The sequence below is a fragment of the Solanum verrucosum genome, unplaced genomic scaffold (assembly GCF_900185275.1).
Source record: "Solanum verrucosum unplaced genomic scaffold, falcon-dt-bn FXZP01000299.1, whole genome shotgun sequence".
Classification (NCBI taxonomy): domain Eukaryota; kingdom Viridiplantae; phylum Streptophyta; class Magnoliopsida; order Solanales; family Solanaceae; genus Solanum; species Solanum verrucosum.
In genome coordinates, this window is record NW_026019922.1 from 316,271 (window position 1) to 335,993 (window position 19,723).

Genomic DNA, 19,723 nt, shown 5'->3' on the forward strand with positions numbered 1-19,723 from the left:
ATTCGAAATCTTTGGTCAAACATATCTTGAAATGTTCCTTTGTTAAATTTTGATTCAAAATATATGGTCAAACATATCTTTGAAAGTATTTCCTTTTTTAAAATCAGATTCAAACAACATATGGACTTTTATCCAAATTTTAAGCATCCTTATGCCCTATATAATACTTCATTTTGGCTCCTCACAATGAACTACTTTTACTTCCTTCTCCCCATTGTGACATATTGCACAAGAAAGAATAAACCAAACCCCTGCTTACAATGACCACTAATAGTATAATCACAAATGAAAAATCACCTATGCTTGGTGAGGAAAAACCATTGATTTTTGATGCATCCCATATGAAGAATGAGTCCAACATTCCCACACAATATATATGGCCAGATGATGAGAAGCCATGTGTTGTAGCACAAGAACTTCATGTTCCCCTTATTGACTTAAGGGGTTTCTTTTCTGGTGACCCTGCCGCGACCCAACAAGCATCTAGGCTTGTTGGTGAAGCGTGTAGGAGTCATGGTTTCTTTCTTGTAGTGAACCACGGAGTTGATTCTAATCTCATCTCCAAAGCCCATCGTTACATGGACACGTTTTTTGACATGCCTCTCTCTCAAAAGCAAAAAGCTCAGAGGAAAATTGGTGAGCATTGTGGCTATGCTAGCAGCTTTACTGGAAGGTTTTCTTCAAAGCTGCCTTGGAAAGAGACACTCTCTTTACGATACACTGCTAAAGAAAACTCATCTCACATAGTTGAAGAGTATTTCCAAAGGACATTGGGTGAAAGTTTCAACAATCTTGGGTAAGGACAATTGACTATCCTAATACTCCTCTCTTTCAATTTTTTGTCGTACTTTACTTTCTGGTATGTTTCAAAAACTTTTTTTTCTTTTTTTCCAAGACATGTTTAAGACCACTAAATTAAATGATATACTTGTACATTTTACATATCTTTTGTCTAAGGCTACTGGATTCAAAAGTCTTTCTTTACTGTCTTAAATTTCATGTAAAATAAAAATCACACAAACAAATTGAAACAAAAGGAGTATATGTTTTTCTATTTTTCAATTATGTAAATCAATAACCTTTTTCCCTTTAATTACGCAGGAATGTTTATCAAGAGTATTGCAATTCCATGAATACACTTTCTCTTAGGATCATGGAACTCTTAGGGATCAGCCTAGGTGTACAGAAGAGCCACTTTAAAGAGTTTTTTGAAGACAATGAATCCATAATGAGACTCAACTACTATCCCCCGTGCTTGAAACCAGAGCTCACATTAGGAACAGGGCCTCACTATGATCCAACATCATTAACCGTTCTCCATCAGGATTGTGTTAGCGGACTTCAGGTTTTTGTGGACAACGAATGGTACTCCATCCGTCCAAATTTCAATGCTTTTGTGGTTAACATAGGCGACACATTTATGGTAAGAAAATTTACACACTAGAACTATATTTAAGCTAATGTATTATGTATTACATACGAATAATATAAAAAGAGTCAATTAGAAAAACAATACTTTTTTAGGTGACAAATGTTATAAGATATTTCCACATGAAGCACAATGATATATATCATGAATTCCTAGATGTAAAACATGAATATAACATATTTAGTGTTTTACCTTTTGCAGGCGCTATCAAATGGTAGATACAAAAGTTGCTTGCATAGGGCAGTTGTTAACAACACGACTCCTAGAAAATCACTAGCTTTCTTTCTTTGTCCAGACAAAGATAAGGTGGTGAGTCCACCAACTGAATTGGTGGACTACAACAACCCTCGACTATATCCTGACTTCACATGGCCTGCTCTCCATGAGTTTACTCAAAAGCATCATAGAGCTGAGACAAACACTCTTCAAGCTTTCTCGATGTGGCTTAAAGAAAATAATATATAAGCTTATGAGTAATACATATGAGTTTCAACAATGAAGGCCTTGATCATTTGTATTTATGTTGAATTTTTTTATTTAGAACTACATATATTTTGATGCATTAATTCTAGTAAGTTAGAACCTATAGTATTTAGGAGTTGATCTCTATTTCAACTAGGTAAATTACCCGTGCTTCGCACAAGATTTAACTATTTTGTTAAGCTTACATATGATCATTTGGTAATATTCGTATTTTCGATGCATACACTACATAGTCATGAAAATTTTATCTTAAGGCAAAGTGTTCCTCCAAAATCTTAAAATGCTATATTTTTTAAAATTTTCATTTTTGTTATACAAAAATTATGAGTCATAGAGAGATTTTAAGTATAAGACAGAATTCTAAGAAAATCTCCATGGAAATAGTTGGTCAGAAGTAATGAAATTTTCTAAATTCCAAGAAGAACAACATCAGACCTTAAAGAAAAGACCAAAAAGCCTCGAACAACAACACTTCCAAGTAAAGTGGAACATCACGTCCATACAAGAACATTATTAACTAAATTCAAATGGAGACCTTTTGTTCCTTTCTTATGAACCTCCATCAATCTCTTTTTTATTATAGTATGTTGTATCATGTATATATCTTAAAAATTACCCTAAAATTGTTAGTATCATAAATTTTTTTCCTTATTGTCTCAGAATAGTCATTACTATTGCTTAAGTTTTACATCACCGGCCCCAACTTATTTGGAATTGAACCATAGTTATTGTTATGGTTATAGTATGTAGTTACAAAGAATTAATGCAATTATCAACCAAGAAGTAGGTGACATCTGAATTGAACTGTTCAGAACTGGATATTCTAAACCAAAATTTTGTAACATAACATATTAAAATCTCACAACATAATTTTGTGAGCACTTGAACTCAAAAATATCGATATATAATAATAAAGATGACCTTACTTTCCTAACAATCAAGAAGAAAAAAGGCATGATGCTTAACATATTTTTCAAAAAGATAGTCTGTTGGGTTGTATTAATGTTTACAGTTCACAAATTTAATTGAAAGAATCCAAAAGAAAGAGTTATTACTTCTTTATAAAAAAACAAAAAACTTTATCAGAAGAAAGAGTTATCACTACAGCAAAAATGATCTTTAATGACAATTAATAGCTAATTTTTGCTAAATATGTATTTTAAGAGGCAATTGATACTCTCTATAAATGTTCCTAAAGCATATAACAACATTGAATCTAATGACAAGTAATTAACCATTTGTACATGCTCCATTAGTTTTTAATAGTCATACTTTGACATTATCAAATTTATTTGACTCACCTCAAAATCACTTTAATAGTACTAAATGTACTACCACTTTGTATTTTTTTATTTTGATGGAGGATTTATAAAACATTCAAATTGTGTTGCACCAACGCAATGTGCCCAATATCCTTTCATACCACTTTGATGGCCAAAAATTACCTTCACATTTGAAGGACCATCTTAAGAACCCATAATGTTCTTCCTTATAATTACCACAATTGACTATTAACATTTAACCACACTCATAATCATACATTTAACCGCTTGTCATTTTCAGACACATTATGTCCTGGTACCACATTCACATAAGAGAATGGAGCAAATCAATTAGACAAATTACATGACTTTTATCAAGAGCATATCAATTTGCTCAGTCATTATTACGTCGTCATTATATAATGTTGGGACTGGAACCAAACATCTTACCCATATGAAGGCATTTTAGGTCATAATTTGTTGGGACCCAACACAACATTTTATTATCATGATGCACCAGGACTCTCACCCAATGTATTACCCTCTCGGTGCGATAGTGCTTGAATCCTTCATCTTGCCCTCAATCAATGATATAATAAGCCAAATATAATAGGACTCACCAATGAGCCTTAAAAAAATATTGTCATTGTGATTAACATGCACAAATAAATATTCTCAACAAAGTATGTACTAATAACTTAACCTTATCAAAACAGAGATATATATATAGAATTATATTATACTAGTAAATGTGCCCGAGCTTCGCACGGTTGGAACATTCTTCTTTAAAATTTATTAGAATAGTACTTTTTCTGTATTTTGATGTAAGATGTTATTCAATTGTAGTTTTCCATTTGTTTTATTAAAAGAAAAGGCAAAATTACAAATCATAACACTATTTTCTCGTAGTTTACATAATTTCATTTTACATATTCATTAATTTGCTTTTGAAATTTTACAATGGTTAGTTTATTTTTATCATCTATATGCATGATTACATAATGTCTTTAATTAGAGAGTCAAATAAATATTTTTCTCAATTTTTTTCTTCGCAAATTTCATTACCAATACACTATCAATTGCTTTCAAAATATTAAATATTTTTAGAAAAATATATAAATAACTAATATGTTTATCAAGATGAAATGTTCTATAATCATATAATATACAAATAAGTAATATGTAGTCATTATGTGTTTTAAAATTAAAATGCAATCTTCCAAAATCTAAATTTCATATGTAATATAGTTATGATGATGTTTTGGAATTGAAGTTGTGCACAAACAAAACATTAAGGATCCTTGAAAAGGGTAAAGGAGAAGTAAGGGATAATGGGAAAAAAGTTCAAAAAGTACTTTGGTGTGAGAGAATAGTCATCATTGTGTATCATACAATTGTAATTAATTGCTAGTCATATTCCTCTATAGGTCATCCGCCACATCCTTGAACCCATGTCAAAAGTTTATTAATTCTTGTCTTCTTTTCCTGGTTCACTTCGCACATCAAGGTAAGATAAAGCTTTTAATGTGTTTATGTCCTTACAATGGCATACCAAATTTGAATTTTATCTTCAAGAGATGGTAGTATAGATCTTTAAGGAATTTTTTACGTAAAACTCAATTAACGTGTGTTATTTAATGTCACGCCCCGAGATACCCTAGAGACGCGGACACATGATCTAGGATCATAAGTGACCCTAAGATAACCCTGCTGGTATAATCATAAGCATACTAAAAATAATAATCATTGATGCGGAAGCTAAATCATAATTTAATCTGATATGATAGGGAAAAACCCATATTCTAAACTGGACATATCAAATCTGAGAGTTTAATACAAAAGAAACATCAAACTCAAATACTAAGCTGAATCTAACTATGTCTGAAAATAGCCTCTAACTGACTAGAAAGGCTAGGACATGCCGCAACTAAATCTAGTAAAACTAAAACTGAAACACTAAAATACTGAAGAAAATAACATGACTATTGTCCTCGAAGAATGAGGACTCACCACTTGTACTGCTGAACTGGAGTTCAGGAACCGATCTAAGAATGATCTGAGTGCTGAGGACCTGAACCTACATCACGAGAAGATGTAGCGCAATATATGCGTCAGTACTTGAAAGGTACTGAGCATGCATGGTAGAGTAAAGTTGAACAAGCATATAACTAAACAAGCGATAATGAAAGAGCATAAACTGAACGTGATATTGATACTGAAATACTGGACATGACTAAACTGAATGCAATAACCAGATTATAGCATGTTGAGATTGAATACTGAAACATGGTCAATGCAATAGAATCTGACTGAACTGTGGGAGGTACTAATAACCAATAATAAAACCACATGAGCTAAATGTGGAGTCCGATGTATACGCCCCATCAAGAGGGCCCAATATACCCAGCCAAAGGTATAGAGGCATGCTGGCGTGATAACTAAAATAATGCCCACAGAGGGGACCTACAACCTACGTGGCTCATAGTTCTTGGACTATTAGGGTGACTGACCCTAGTACAACTTAGTATTAAGCTAATGTATTAGATTAAGTAATTTACACATTATGACTGAATTTCTGTAATATACTGGATTCCTCAAAACTGACATGCAAACTGAGAATGCGCGTAAATATATGATAAGAACACATTCAAGACTGAGGCATGTATATCTGAAATGACTGAAATATCTGGCCTACCATGTGTAATTCAAGAATTGAAGAAATACATAGCTAGGGTTCTGAAGTTCATGCAAGAAACCAAGTAATAACTTGATAATCTGATTTGGAATATTAAAATAAGTAATTCATGATAATTTGATCAAGTTCTAGAAACCGTAGGTCTAGTTAATAGTAGGAAATCAAGAATCTGACTGAATTCTAGGGACCTAATGGGCGAACGGAACCCATTAGTGAAATCCCACATACCTGGTGACGAATTCCACAGAGAAAACTTTCTATTTCGGGGCTGGAACTGAAGGAAACTTTTTGTGTTCTTAAAGATAGGGTTGGTCACCTCTTTCTCTTTTCTTGCTTCTAAGTTTCTAAGTTTTGATTAAAGATCTGACTTGTGTAAGTTCTAGTTATGTTTCTAGGCTAAAACTAATCAAAACCACGTAGTTTAGTATTAAAACGAAGTAGTTTAGGGGTCCAATGTAATAGGAAAATTACTAAATGACCTCTGACTTAAGTTGCAAACGGGGCTGACCACGGTCCCTTTCACGAACCGTGAAACGAACAATGGACCTTAAAGGTCTTCGTGGTTTTCACTTGGTCCTATGGTTCTAAGGGTTGGTCCACGAGCCACTAACTCTACTTTGGCCGTGAAGGTCCCCGTGGTCCTCACTTTGGCTGAGGTCTGGAGGCTCAGGTTTGAGGGCTTACTGGCTAGCCCTTCACCGACCCTCCCACAGCCCGTACGAAGGAGCACAGACCGTGAAGGTCCCATTCGTCCTCATTTAGATGTGGGGGTGTAAGGGACTAGCGAAGGGGGCTACTGCCTAAAGCTTCACGAGGTCCACCACGGCCCGTCATCAAGGCCATGGACCGTTAAAGTGCCCGTGGTATTATGTCTGGGCCTGGTGACTTCCAAGTCATGGCCATGAACCCTATCCCGGTCCATGAACCCTGCCGTGGTGCATTGGTGCAGGTAATTTTTCTGCATTTTTTTTTGGGTCTGATTTTTTAGGTGTTACAATATCTCCCACTTGGGAACATTCCTCCTTGAATGAAGACTAAATTAGCTGAAATGGAGGGAATGTGTTGCAACCCTACCAATAAACACTAAAGACTGATTTCTGACAGAACTGAGTTCCAAAAACATGCAAATACGCTGAAAATGCAATACAAATTGAAGGAACATGATACTAAGACTGATTTCATACATGAATGACTGAAAAAACTGTGGAGGAACTATTACCTCAAGCTGGAGTGGAATCTGAAGGAATGAGGTGAGGATACTTGGCTTTCATGGCTACTTCTGCTTCCCAAGTAGTTCCCTCTACAGATTGACTCCTCCACTAAACCGTGATTGAATCGACTTCTTTATTTTTTAACCTTCTAACATGACGATCAAGAATCTGAACTGGTACATCCTCATTAGAAAGGCTATCTTTTACAGCCACACTCTTTAATGGCACTATAGATATTGGATCACCCACACACTTCTTCAAAAGTGAAATGTGAAAGATTGGATGCACTGCTGCTAAATCTGCTGGCAACTCTAACTGATAAGCCACTTTACCAATCCTTTTCAAAATCCGGTTAGGGCCTACATATCTGGGACTAAGTTTCCCTTTCTTTCCAAATCACATCAGCCCCTTCATAGGTGACATTTTCAGGAAAACTCAATCATCAACTTGGAACTCTAGTCCATTCTCCTTACATCTGCATAAGACTTCTGGCGACTCTAGGCTGTCTTAAGTCTATCCCTAATGAGTTGCACTTTCTCCATAGCATCGATAACTGAATCTGGCCCTATGAAGGGTTCTTCACCTACTTCGAACCAACCAACATGAGATCTGCATCTATGCCCATACAATGCCTCATTAGGGGCCATCTGAATGTTGGAATGGTAGCTATTGTTGTAGGCGAACTCAATAAGAAGAAGGTGATCATCCCAATTACCGTTGAAATCGATCACACAAGCTCTCAACATGTCCTCTAAGGTCTGAATGGTACGCTCTGCCTGACCATCCATTTGTGGATGAAATGTTGTGCTAAGGTAAGTTGAGTACCAAGACATTTCTGAAATGACTTCTAGAAATGAGAGGTAAACTGAGGACCTCTATCTGAGATAATAGACAAAGGAACCATATGCAACCTCACAATCTCATTAATATAAAGCTTGGCATAGTCCTTCGCCGAATTTGTAGTCTTGATTGCCAAAAAGCGAGAGTACATAGTAACTCTGTCAACTATCACCCAAATGGAGTCATGTTGTTTGCGAGTACGAGGTAACCCCATGATGAAGTCCATGTTGATCACCTCCCACTTCCAAGTAGAAATGTCAATCTCTTGAGTCATACCTCCTGGTTTCTGATGTTCCACCTTGACTTACTGGCAATTGGGACACTTAGCCATAAAATCTGCTATATCTCTTTTCATACCATTCCACCAATAGACTTCCCGCAGATCACGGTACATTTTAGTGGCACCTGGATGAATATAATATTTGGAGTTATGGGTTTCTGCAAGAATATGCTGTCACAACTCACCCACATTAGGAACACATAATCGACCCTAGTAGAGAAGCACACCATCTCCCCCTTGGGAGAAAACCTCAACTCTCAGTTGGTGGACTGCATCCTTTAGTTCAAGTAATATCAAATCGGTGTCTTGCTTTTCCTTAACTTCTAATACTAAAGAGGATTCTATACCATTCTGAACCGTTACACCACCATCTGATATGCTCATAAGACGAACTCCAAGGCGAGCAAGTCTGTGAACATCTTTTGCTAGCTCTTTTCTTTCTTTCTCAACATGTACTACATTTCCCATAGATAGTCAACTAACAGGATATGCTACTACATTGGCCTTACCAGGATGTTAATGCACACTCATATCGTAATCTTTGAGGAACTCTAGCCATCTTTTCTGGCAAAGATTCAATTCTTTTGGGGTGAACACGTTTACGTGAACACCATACAAGTAATGTCTACAAATATTTAGTGCGAACAACATTGCTGCAAGCTTGAGGTCATGAGTCGGATAGTTCTTCTCATGCACCTTAAACTGTTTGGAAGCATAAGCTATCACTTTACCTCGCTGCATCAACACACAACCCAAGCTGACTCTGGATGCATCGCAATAAATCACATAACCCTTTGAACCCTCTGGTAGAGTCAAAACATGAGTTGTGGTCAACCTAGTTTTCAATTCTGTGAAGCTTTTCTCACAATCATCTGACCACTGATAGTTGACCTTTTTCTGAGTCAGTTTAGTCAATGGTAAGGATATGGATGAAAATCCTTCCATGAAACTTCTGCAATAACCTGCTAAACCCAAGAAACTTCTTATATCTGTAGCAAAGGTAGGTTTGGGCCATTGTTTCACTGCTTCTATCTTCTGGGAATCTACTAAAATTCCTTCACTAGAGACAATATGCCCAAGGAAATCAACTGGCTGCAACCAAAACTCACCTTTGCTAAATTTAGCAAATAACTGGCGATATTTGAGAGTTTGCAGAACAACCCTCAAATGACTCTCATGTTCTTCCTCATTCCTAGAATAAATGAGGATATCATCATAAAGACGATAACGAACAAGATTAAGTACTTCTTGAACACTCTGTTGATCATATTTATGAAAGTTGCAGGAGCATTGGTTAGTCCAAATGACATAACTACAAATTCATAATGTCCATACCGAGTATTGAGGGCGGTCTTCAGAATGTCACTATCTCTGACTTAAAGCGAATGATATCTCGATCTGAGGTTTATCTTTGAGAAATGACTAGCACCATAAAGTTGGTCAAACAAGTTATCAATCCTAGAGATGGGATACTTATTCTTGATTGTGACCTTGTTCAAATGCCTATAGTCAATGCACATTTGAGAGAACCATCTTTCTTCTTCACGAATAACACTGGTGCACCCCATGGTGAAATACTTGGTCTGATGAAGCCCTTATCTAGATTGTCTTTCAACTGCTCTTTCAATTCCTTATGTTGAGCTGGAGCCATTATGTAAGGAGGAATAGAGATAGGCTGGTTATCTGGAATGAGATCAATTCCAAAGTTGATTTCCCTAACGGGAGGGACTCTAGGAAGATCTTCTAGAAACACCTTTTGAAATTCATTGACTATAGGAACTGACTCGGGAGTTGGGGTTTCGGTGCTTGAATCCTTAATCAGAACTAGATGATAGAGATAACCCTTAGAGATCATCTTTCTGGACTTAAGGTAAGAAATGAATCGACCCATAGGTGCTAAGCTACTACCCTTCCATTATAAGATTGGTTCGTCTGGAAACTGAAAACGAACAATCCTAGTTCTACAATCAATTGACGCATAAAAGGAATGTAACCACTTCATGCCTAGAATGATATCGAAGTCTACCATTTCTAACTCTACAAGATTTTCTGAGGTGACTTTCTGAGAGACTATGACATGGAAATTTATGTATACCCGTCTAGCTATAACTGGGTCACCGCCTGGAAATTTTTGGACTAGCACTGAATTGGACTGCTATGTAAGGAGTAACAAAGGAAAGAGTAGCCCCTGGATCTAACAAAGCATACACATCCAGATCAAAGAATTGTAACGTACCAGTGACTACATCAGGAGAATCTTTCTGTTCCTGGCAAGCCTGAAGAGCATAGAGCCTGTTTTGGCACTGTCTGCCACCCGTACCAGAAGAGCTACCCTGGTAAGTCGGGCTACCTGTCGGTGCTGCTGAAGTTGTAGACTAGGCTCGATTAGCATTGCCTACTTGACCCTATTTAAAAGGACAACCCCTCAACCTGTGACCAAATTGACCACACCTAAAACACCCTTCCTTTCCTACAAGGCACTTGCCCAGATAGTTCTTACCACACTTAGGGAAAGTTGGGTATGTTTTGGTACCTATAACACTCCCTGATGCAAATAGAGAATGCGCGTAAATATCTGATAATAACACATTCAAGATTGAGGCATGTATATCTGAAATGATTGAATTATCTAGCCTAGCATGTGTAATTCAAGAACTAAAGAAATACGTAGCTAGGGTTCTGAAGTTCATGCAAGAAACCAGGTAATAACTTGATAATTTGATTTGGAACATTAAAATAACTAATTCATGATAATCTGCTGAAGTTCTAGAAACCCTAGCTATAGTTAATAGTAGGGAATCAAGAACCTGACTGAATTCTGAGGACCTAATGGGTGAAAGGAACCCACTAGTGAAATCCGACATACCAGGTGACGAATTCCACGAAAAAATCTTTCCATTTCGGGGTTAGAACTGAAGGAAACTTGCTGCGTTCTTGAAGCTTATGTTGGTCGCCTCTTTCTCTTTCCTTCGTCCTAATTTTCTATGTTTTGATTAAAGATCTGACTTAGGTAAGTTATAGTTATGTTTCTAGGCTAAAACGAATCAAAACCACATAGTTTAAGGGTCCAACGAAATAGGAAAAAACTAAAAGACCCCTGACTTAAGTTGCAGAGGGGGCTGACTACGGCCCCTTTCACGGACTGTGAAAGGGACCATGGACCGTGAAGGCCCTCGTGGTATTCACTTGGTCCTGTGGTTCTAAGGGTTTGTCCATGAGCCCCTACCACGCCACATGTAGAGGACCACAGACCGTGAAGGTCCCCGTGGTCCTCACCTGGGCTGAGTTCTGGAGGCTCAGTTTTGAGGGCTTACTAGCTAGCCCTTCACGGACACTCCCACGGACAGTGTGAAGGACCGCGGACGGTGAAGGTCCCCATGGTCCTCACTTAAGCGTGGGGTCTAAGGGACTTGGGAGGGGGGCTACTGGCTAAGTCTTCACGAGATCCACCACGGCATGTCATCAAGACCACGGACCGTAAAGGTGCCTGTGGTCTGATGTCTGGGCTTGGTGACTTCCAAGTCATGACCACGAACAGTTCCACAGAGCGTGGACCCTATCACGGTCCATGAACCTTGCCGTGGTGCACTGGTGTAAGTAATTTTTCTACATTTTTTCTGTGTCTGATTTTCGAGATGTACATTTATTCTATACTATCCAATACTTATAACAATAACTTTGCAGAAACATAAACAAGAAAATTTAAATCATGTATTCAAAAACAACAATAAATAACATAAGCATAAATTAATGGCTGTAAAAAAATATGCCAGGATCTATAACAACAGGATGAAATAGAAAGGTAATTTTTTTACACGAATATTTAATTGTGCAAAACAAGAAAAAGTTCAGAATTTTCGTTGTTTTTTTTAATGAGAGGAAATCCCTCTATTTATAGCTAGACAACAAAGAGTAGTGTGAACAAACGTTTACTGTGCCTTATCAGAAATGTCAGAACTCTTCGGAGAAGTTACAACCTTTCGAAAAGGTTATAACCTTTCATAAAACACATAACTTTTCATAAAAGTCGCAACTCTTCATAAAATTTACAACATTTCATAAAAGACCCAACTTTTCATATAAGTCGCAACTTTTCATAAAACTCACAATTTTTCATTAAAGTGGCAAATTTTCATAAAAGTCACAACTTTTCATGAAAGAGAAAGGATAGTTTTGGAAATAAATAAATTAAAAAAGGAATAATGGTTTGTGGTGGTGCCATGTAGGCGGGCCTAGGGTTCTTATATATATGATTTTTTTTGGTGCACAATTATTAAGCTAGTGAATTACCATTATAAATCAATGAATAAAATGCACAGTAAGAAAAAAAACAATTCAAATTACACTAAAATAAAATTGCTTGCTACCACCACTCTTTTTCAATTTCCGTGTGAACCCAAAATATTTCTCACAAACACAAAATAAACTAAAGCTTATGCAATAACCAAAACAATGAGCATAATCATAAATAAAATATAAAATAAGTTTCACATACAAAAGAAAGTATATATAGTCATTAGTGAAAAAAAAATGCAGTTTAACAATAATAATAATCATTCACCTTGTTCACAAGTAAAATATAAAATAGATTCCACAATAATTTAATTTGTTCTTGAGAGAAAAATAAACACAATTATTTTACCTTCTTTTATTTACTTTGCTTCAATCCTACAATGGTAGACCATTCTTGTTGATAACGTGTTGCAAAATTTAATAACAAAGAACAAATATAAAGAGGAAGATAAGAAGAATATAAGACAAGAGTAACAATATAAGATAACTTTCTTTCTTTCAAGTGTTTACCAAATCTTCAAGTGTCTACAATATGAGCCCCTATTCCTCTATGTATAGTTTAATATAGAGTAATACAAAATGTTAGCCATAAACATGACATTAATCATGAATATAATGGAGGAAGTTATGGAGGTTTAAGGTTACAAAGATAATGGTGATAAAGGTGGAGGTTATCTTCATAATGGAGGAAAGTAATGGAGATAATGGGTGAGAGTAACTTCTTGATTTAGTGAACATTCACACGATAATATTTTATAATAGAAACTACGTATTTCTAAGAGTAAATGTTTTTACATTTAAAATGAGAAGAAACATCGATTTTCGAATGAGTTTATGAGGAGTTTCTGAGTATAATCTCTTTTAAGAGAACCTTTTGAGTAATAATCTCAAAGCTTGAGGATGATGAAATTTTTTTAAACATATGAGTTTAGTTATATTTTGAGAGTAGTATTGAGCACCAATATGGGCATTGAGGTTGATAGAGCAAAGGTAGAGGTATTTGAAAAGCTTCCACCACCTATCTCTATAAAAGGTGTTTGAAGTTTTCTTGGGCATGCAGGTTTCTATAAGAGGTTCATCAAATATTTATCTAAAATTGCACATCTATTGTGCAAAATGCGCGAAAAGGAGTATAAGTTTGATTTTGATGATGCTTGTCTGAGAGCATTTGGAGAGTTGAAGGAGAAGTTAGTTGCTGACCCTATCAATATTTCACCTGATTGGGGACAACCATTTGAGGTAATGTGCGATGCGAGTGGAGTGGCGCTTGGTGTAGTATTGGGATAGAGGCGAGAGAAAATTCTCCATCCTATTTACTATGCTAGCAAAGCTTTAAATGTGGCCCAAGAGAATTATACCGTGACTGAACAAGAGCTTCTTGTGGTGGTTTTCACATTTGAATAATTTCGATCCTCCCTGCTTGGTACTAAGGTCATAATTCATACTGACCATTCTGCATTGAGGTATTTGATGGCGAAGAAGGATGCAAAACCTTGGCTGATTAGATGGGTATTGTTCCTGCAAGAGTTTGATTTTGTGGTAAAAGATAGAAAGGGAACTGAAAATCAAGTTGCTGATCACTTGTCCAGATTAGAGGAAGAGGCTATGCTTAAGCTTAGTGATAGGGCTGATTAATGATACTTTTCCAGATGAACAGGTATTGGCTGCTTCTCGTGATCTGATTCCTTTGTTCGCAGACTTTGCTAATTATTTGGCAAGTGATTTGGTGCCCCCAGACTTGTCTTTTCACCAAAGGAAAAGGTTTATGCATGATGTGAAGAAGTTCTTTTGGGATGATCCTTACTTGTATCGTAGTTGTTCTGATGGGATTATTCGTCACTGTGTGCCCGAGGTTAAGATGTTGAGTGTACTTGAAGCATTCCATTCATCACCCGTTGGTGGGCATCATAGTGCTATTCGGACTGCGCATAAGATTTTGCAGTGTGGGTACTACTGGCCTACCATCCACCAAGATGCTCATGATTTTACCAAGTCTTGTGATCGTTGCCAAAGAGAAGGAGGAATTTCAAAGAGGCACGAGCTTCCTATGAATCCTATATTGGTGATAGAGTTGTTTTGATGTATGGGGCATTGAGTTTATGGGTCCATTTATGAGTTCACATGGGATGAAGTATATTCTTGTTGTGGTTGATTATGTATCGAAGTGGGTGGAAGCAGTTGTGCTCCCCAACAAAGAAGGTAAAAATGTCACCGCATTCTTGAAAAAGAATATCTTCTCCAGATTTGGTACACCGAGGGCGATTATCAGTGATGGAGGTTCCAACTTTTGTAATAAGTTGTTCAAGGTAGTACTTGAGAAGTATGGTGTTCGCCACAATGTAGCCACTCCTTACCATCCACACACTTGCAGGCAAGTTGAAGTGTCCAACAGAGAGATCAAATAGATTTTGGCGAAGACTGTGAATACTAATGGAACAGATTGGTCAAGGAAGCTTGATGATGCTCTATGGGCCTATCGCATTGCATACAAGACCCCCATAGGTATGTCTCCTTACCAACTTGTATATGAGAAGTCTTGCCATTTACCGGTAGAGCTAGAGCATAAGGCTTTTTGGGCAATGAAGAAGCTAAATTTGGATTGGGGCGCCGCATCTAATCAAAGAATGAATGACTTGAATTTGGTTGATGAGTTTTGCCTAAAAGCTTATGAAAGTTCAGCCTTGTACAAAGAGAAGATGAAGTGGTATCATGATCAAATAATTGAAAAGCGAGAATTTGTTGTAGGTGATATTGTGCTTCTATTCAACTCTAGGCTGCGCTTGTTTCTGGGAAAACTCAAATCCAAATGGACGGGGCCATTTTTGCTCACAAAAGTGCTTCCCCATGTATCGGTTGAGCTTGAGAACAGTGAAGGAACAAGGTTCATGTTTAACGGGCAAAGGATCAAGATCTATCTGGGAAACGTAGAAAGTGTGCAAGAAGTTGTTGACGCCTATCATCTTGATGATGTATGAGTAATCAAGAGGTCCGCATCGTGCCGCGATGTTAAATCAAGCACTGCTTGGAAGGCAACCCAAGATGTTAATCTAGGCAATAATAGGTTTTTGTTTACCGTTTAGTAGTTTTGTTTGTTTAGTTGCTTCTCTATACTAATTTAGATAGTTGTTTTACTTTTGTTTTAGTGTTGGTTAGACATAGCATAGGGTCCGTGTCTAAAAAGTGTCCAGAAAATGTAAAAAGAACGTGCTAATGGTTGATATATGTGCAGGGGCGAAAAGAAGAATCTGCAGGAAAAAGGTCTGGTGCAGCGGTCTACGGACCCCATTGACGGTCCGTGGTTCAGTCCACGGATCGTCAATATTTTCCGTAGATCTCAGGTAAGGTTTCTGAATTTTTAAGTGAAAGTTTGATCTACGGTCCCCATTTAATGACCGTAGATCGACCCAGGAACCGTAGATGGGGTCTCGTGGGTCCAAAACCCTAAATGCTGCCTGACACGACCCAAACCAATCCTACTTAAAATCCCCCAATTTTAAATCATTCCCACTTCCCTCCATTTACCACCAAACCGTTTCTAAACATCCCAATTTCTTAAATCACTCCATAACTCCCCATTAAATCTTCCCTTTCCACTCCCCTTAAAACATAATTTTCCTTTCCTCTCCAACCTCCACTCATCCCAGAAATTCCTCAATCTCTCTCAATTTTTTTTCCAAAACTTTAGTGTTCGAGTTCGGCGCAACTAGCGATTTTTGTGGTCTTGCAAAGTTTAGTGTCATCACGCAATCACCCCACTCCTCATTGCTTGTAAGGTAATAGACTTTGCCCTCACTTTGACTTTCGGTTCATAGATTGAGTATAGAAAGTGGTGAGTCGGGTCTTGACCTTGGGTAATTACGTGTATGTAATTGCATGCTAAAATTTAAGTACTAAAACCCTTGGGACGATAGATTGTGATTGTGTTGCCTTGATAGTGTGATAAACCTGTCTAAATGCTAGTCTATATGTGAGTTTCGAATTATGGTTCCGAATCTTGTATAAAATAATTATCAAATTGAGTAATTGGAACCCTTAGAATGATGAACTAGCATGATTAAATGTTGAAATGCATGGTTCGGCTAGGATACTATTGAAAATGGTCAAATATGTGGACTTGAAAATAAAGAATGTCGAAACCTGGCACAGATCACCTCCACGAGACCCCTTCTACGGACTGTAGATCAATCTACGGATCATAGATTATGTTCGTGGTTGGATGCACTTGAAAATTTCACTAAGTGTAAAACTATGGATGTGGACTACGGTCCGTAGATCAATCTACAGACCTTTCTGTACAACTGTGGTTTCCATCTGCTACCAATATTGTTGGTCCTCTGATCCACAGACCATACATCGGTCTACGGACCGTAGGTCCCCTCCTTAGATGACCACTGTAGCCACTGTCGAATTTTTTTTTGGTTCTTTGTTGTTGTTCATTTTTAGTTCTAATTTTTGTTTGAGTGTGTTTGTAATTAGTTTTGGCACTAATAACGCTTCCACATATACTATGGCACCCAAGAAGCTAGTCACCTATACAATACAGGGCAAGTCAAAATTTGTTGCCCCTAGCTTCAGGTTAATCGATGAAGACACGGACGCAGAAAAGGATCCATGCATATGGTCCACTGGCCACGAGAACATCCCCTACTGCACCTCGGGCTACCCAGAATACGTCCCTGTAGGTGGTCATCGACGTAGTCACTGTATCACAATCTGATGAGGAAAACATACTTCTCGGGTCACCGGCTGGTTTTGCCTCCGGTTTTGAGGCCGGTTCGGCTTCCAATTCTGAGGCTGGTTCTACTTTCGATTCTGAGGTTGGTTATGCTTCCGCTCTGAGCCCTCCTATGCTTCTGGCCATGGATCTGGATCCGCCAAAAGCTCTGGATCACATGACAAAGCTGCCTCGTCTGATGAGGCCACCAGTTCGGGGGAAGTCCATGTGCCACGAAGTTATTACCCTGATCCGGTGGCTGGGGAGCCAAACAGATGGTGTGTTGAGGGGTAATGGAAAATCTATCGGGATACCAAAATGTTGAATGAGAAAGAGAAGATGGCCTGGGTTATTACTGAATAGTGCAGAGTCTTCACAGGGAACTTACACACTATTCCGACATCCACCACTTTTTCAATTTCACAAGTGCGACTGGATTGCTCGAGACCTTGGGACTTATATCGAGGAGATTGTGCGGGAGTTTTATGCCTTCTATGCTGCCACTCTCCAAGGTTCGATTGACAAGAGGTCCAAGCCCAATGCCCAGGACCCTATCACTTCCACTATAGTCCGAGATTTTCCAGTCGACATATCACATGCCACCATCAGTCGATTCCTCTATGGCCCTGGTCCTGATCACCTTGGGCTCTCAACATAGCCGAATTTGATTATAGATCAGATGTTGTGAAGAGTGGAGCCTACACGCGTAATGCAGAGCAAAGGGAGGCTGTTATACTTTGGTTGGCTAAATACATTGCTGCAGATGGCGAGCGTGCGGAGTGGATCACCGCACCACCGTTCGGCATCCGAAAGGCCACATTAAATTTTATGGCCAAGTTCTTCTGATTGTTGGCGCGTAACAGGATGTTCCCTACAAAAGCTGACAACCAACTCAAATGGGACAGAGTTGTCATGGTTGCAGCATTAGTAGTAGGATTGGAGATTGACTTTGCCCGCATGTTGCTGGCAAAAATTCACGAGAGGGCATTCAAGACCTCCACTACCTACCCCTTTCGATGTTTAATTTACTAATTGTGCAGGGACTCTGGACTGCCGATCCAGCACTATGATAGGTTGATCCACCATACGGAGAGCTTTGATGTTTGCCTGATTCGGGAGAAGGCGACTGTGGCAGCACCTCGCAGAGGGCCGCGAATCGATGTGCCATTGGGTATTGATTTAGTAGATACTGTGGAGCAGATGTAGGGTGATGAGCCTGCCCCTCCAGCCCACACTAATGATGCCCCAATCTCCTCTTCTCAGGTCGCTAGTCAGGCTCCAACCTCATCTAGAGCCACCCCGCCTTCGGAAGCCAATGTTATACTGCTGGTTCGAGTCCAGAAGTTAGAGGCTCAGATGGCCACTTTGCTGCACCATATTAATCCCTGGATGCGGAAATGTATTGCTAAGTCCAAAGAGAGAGTAGAAAAACAGATAGAAGGGAAAACGGACCATAAGGTCCAAGCAGTTCATAAGTGGCTCGATGCCTTCGAGTTAAAAGTTCTAGAGAGTCTAGCTCCCTCAACTAATATGTCTTCTCTTCGGACCGAGCTAGCTAGTCTCTGGGCCGATGTTAACGCCATCCTGACCACACTAGCTGTTGATTAACAGGTTGCACCCTCTGCATTAGATGATGATACAGTCCTGGGTGCACTATTCAGTAGAGATGATGCGGAGGAGCAGCCCGAGCTTGCACGTGCACGTGGTAAAAGGCACCAATCTAGTCACAAAACTGAGCTCACAGAGGAGGAAAATGCTAGCAAAAGGCAGGAGAAGAGGGCACAAAAAGCCTTTATAGTAGATGAGCAATTGAGCCAGTAGCGGGCCAGTGAGATGATTGTTGTGGCGTCAATTTCTATGCCCGTGGGGATTGATATAAGCACCACTGATGGTGCAACTACAGTGACAGATAACACTACTGATGGTGTTGTCCTTGTTAATGCGGGCACTACTGAGGGTGACCCGAGTGTTGATTTAGTGGTCTCCGAGAAACTCGACCCACCCGCTTGTTGATGAGTGTTCGACGTTATGCACCACTGGTTTGCTTCACCTAATTCATTATCTTTTACTCTTTTTGTATGCATTGGGGACAATCACATCTATTTTTGTTGGGGGTGGGGTAAATGGATTGTGAGTGATAGGGTGAAACTTGAGTAACCCAACTCATAATCCTCTCTTAGGGTTTTATTTTCTGTGTTCTTTTCCCTAGAGAGTCTGTTTAATTTTTATTGAACCGACATCTCTTAGGACCGTATGTGCAGAAGCATGAAAAAGAATGAAGCATGATTGGTTATGAAAAATGATACCCGTCCAAATTTTGTGATATGTGCTAGAATTTGTTGGCCAAGATAAGTTTAATGTGTTGGCTCTGTGTATGACATGATAATGAATCAACTTGATGGCATGACTTAAGCTAAAACTTGAACTGGGTTATCTGATATTCTGATAAAGAAACTATGTGCCAAGAGTGTGTGACAACAGTTGATTATTCAAACAGTTTTGTGCCAATCTAGAAC

General features: G+C 38.4%; 1 protein-coding gene across 1 annotated transcript; it reads left to right on the forward strand.

Annotated features, from left to right (window-relative positions):
- The first annotated feature begins 260 nt into the window (after window positions 1–260).
- Window positions 261–1,894, forward strand: LOC125823423 (gibberellin 20 oxidase 1-like). Its single transcript, XM_049502811.1, has 3 exons — window positions 261–796; window positions 1,102–1,423; window positions 1,631–1,894. Exons 1-3 carry the CDS (start codon window positions 261–263, stop codon window positions 1,892–1,894), a joined length of 1,122 nt encoding a protein of 373 aa, XP_049358768.1.
- The last annotated feature ends 17,829 nt before the right edge of the window (window positions 1,895–19,723 follow it).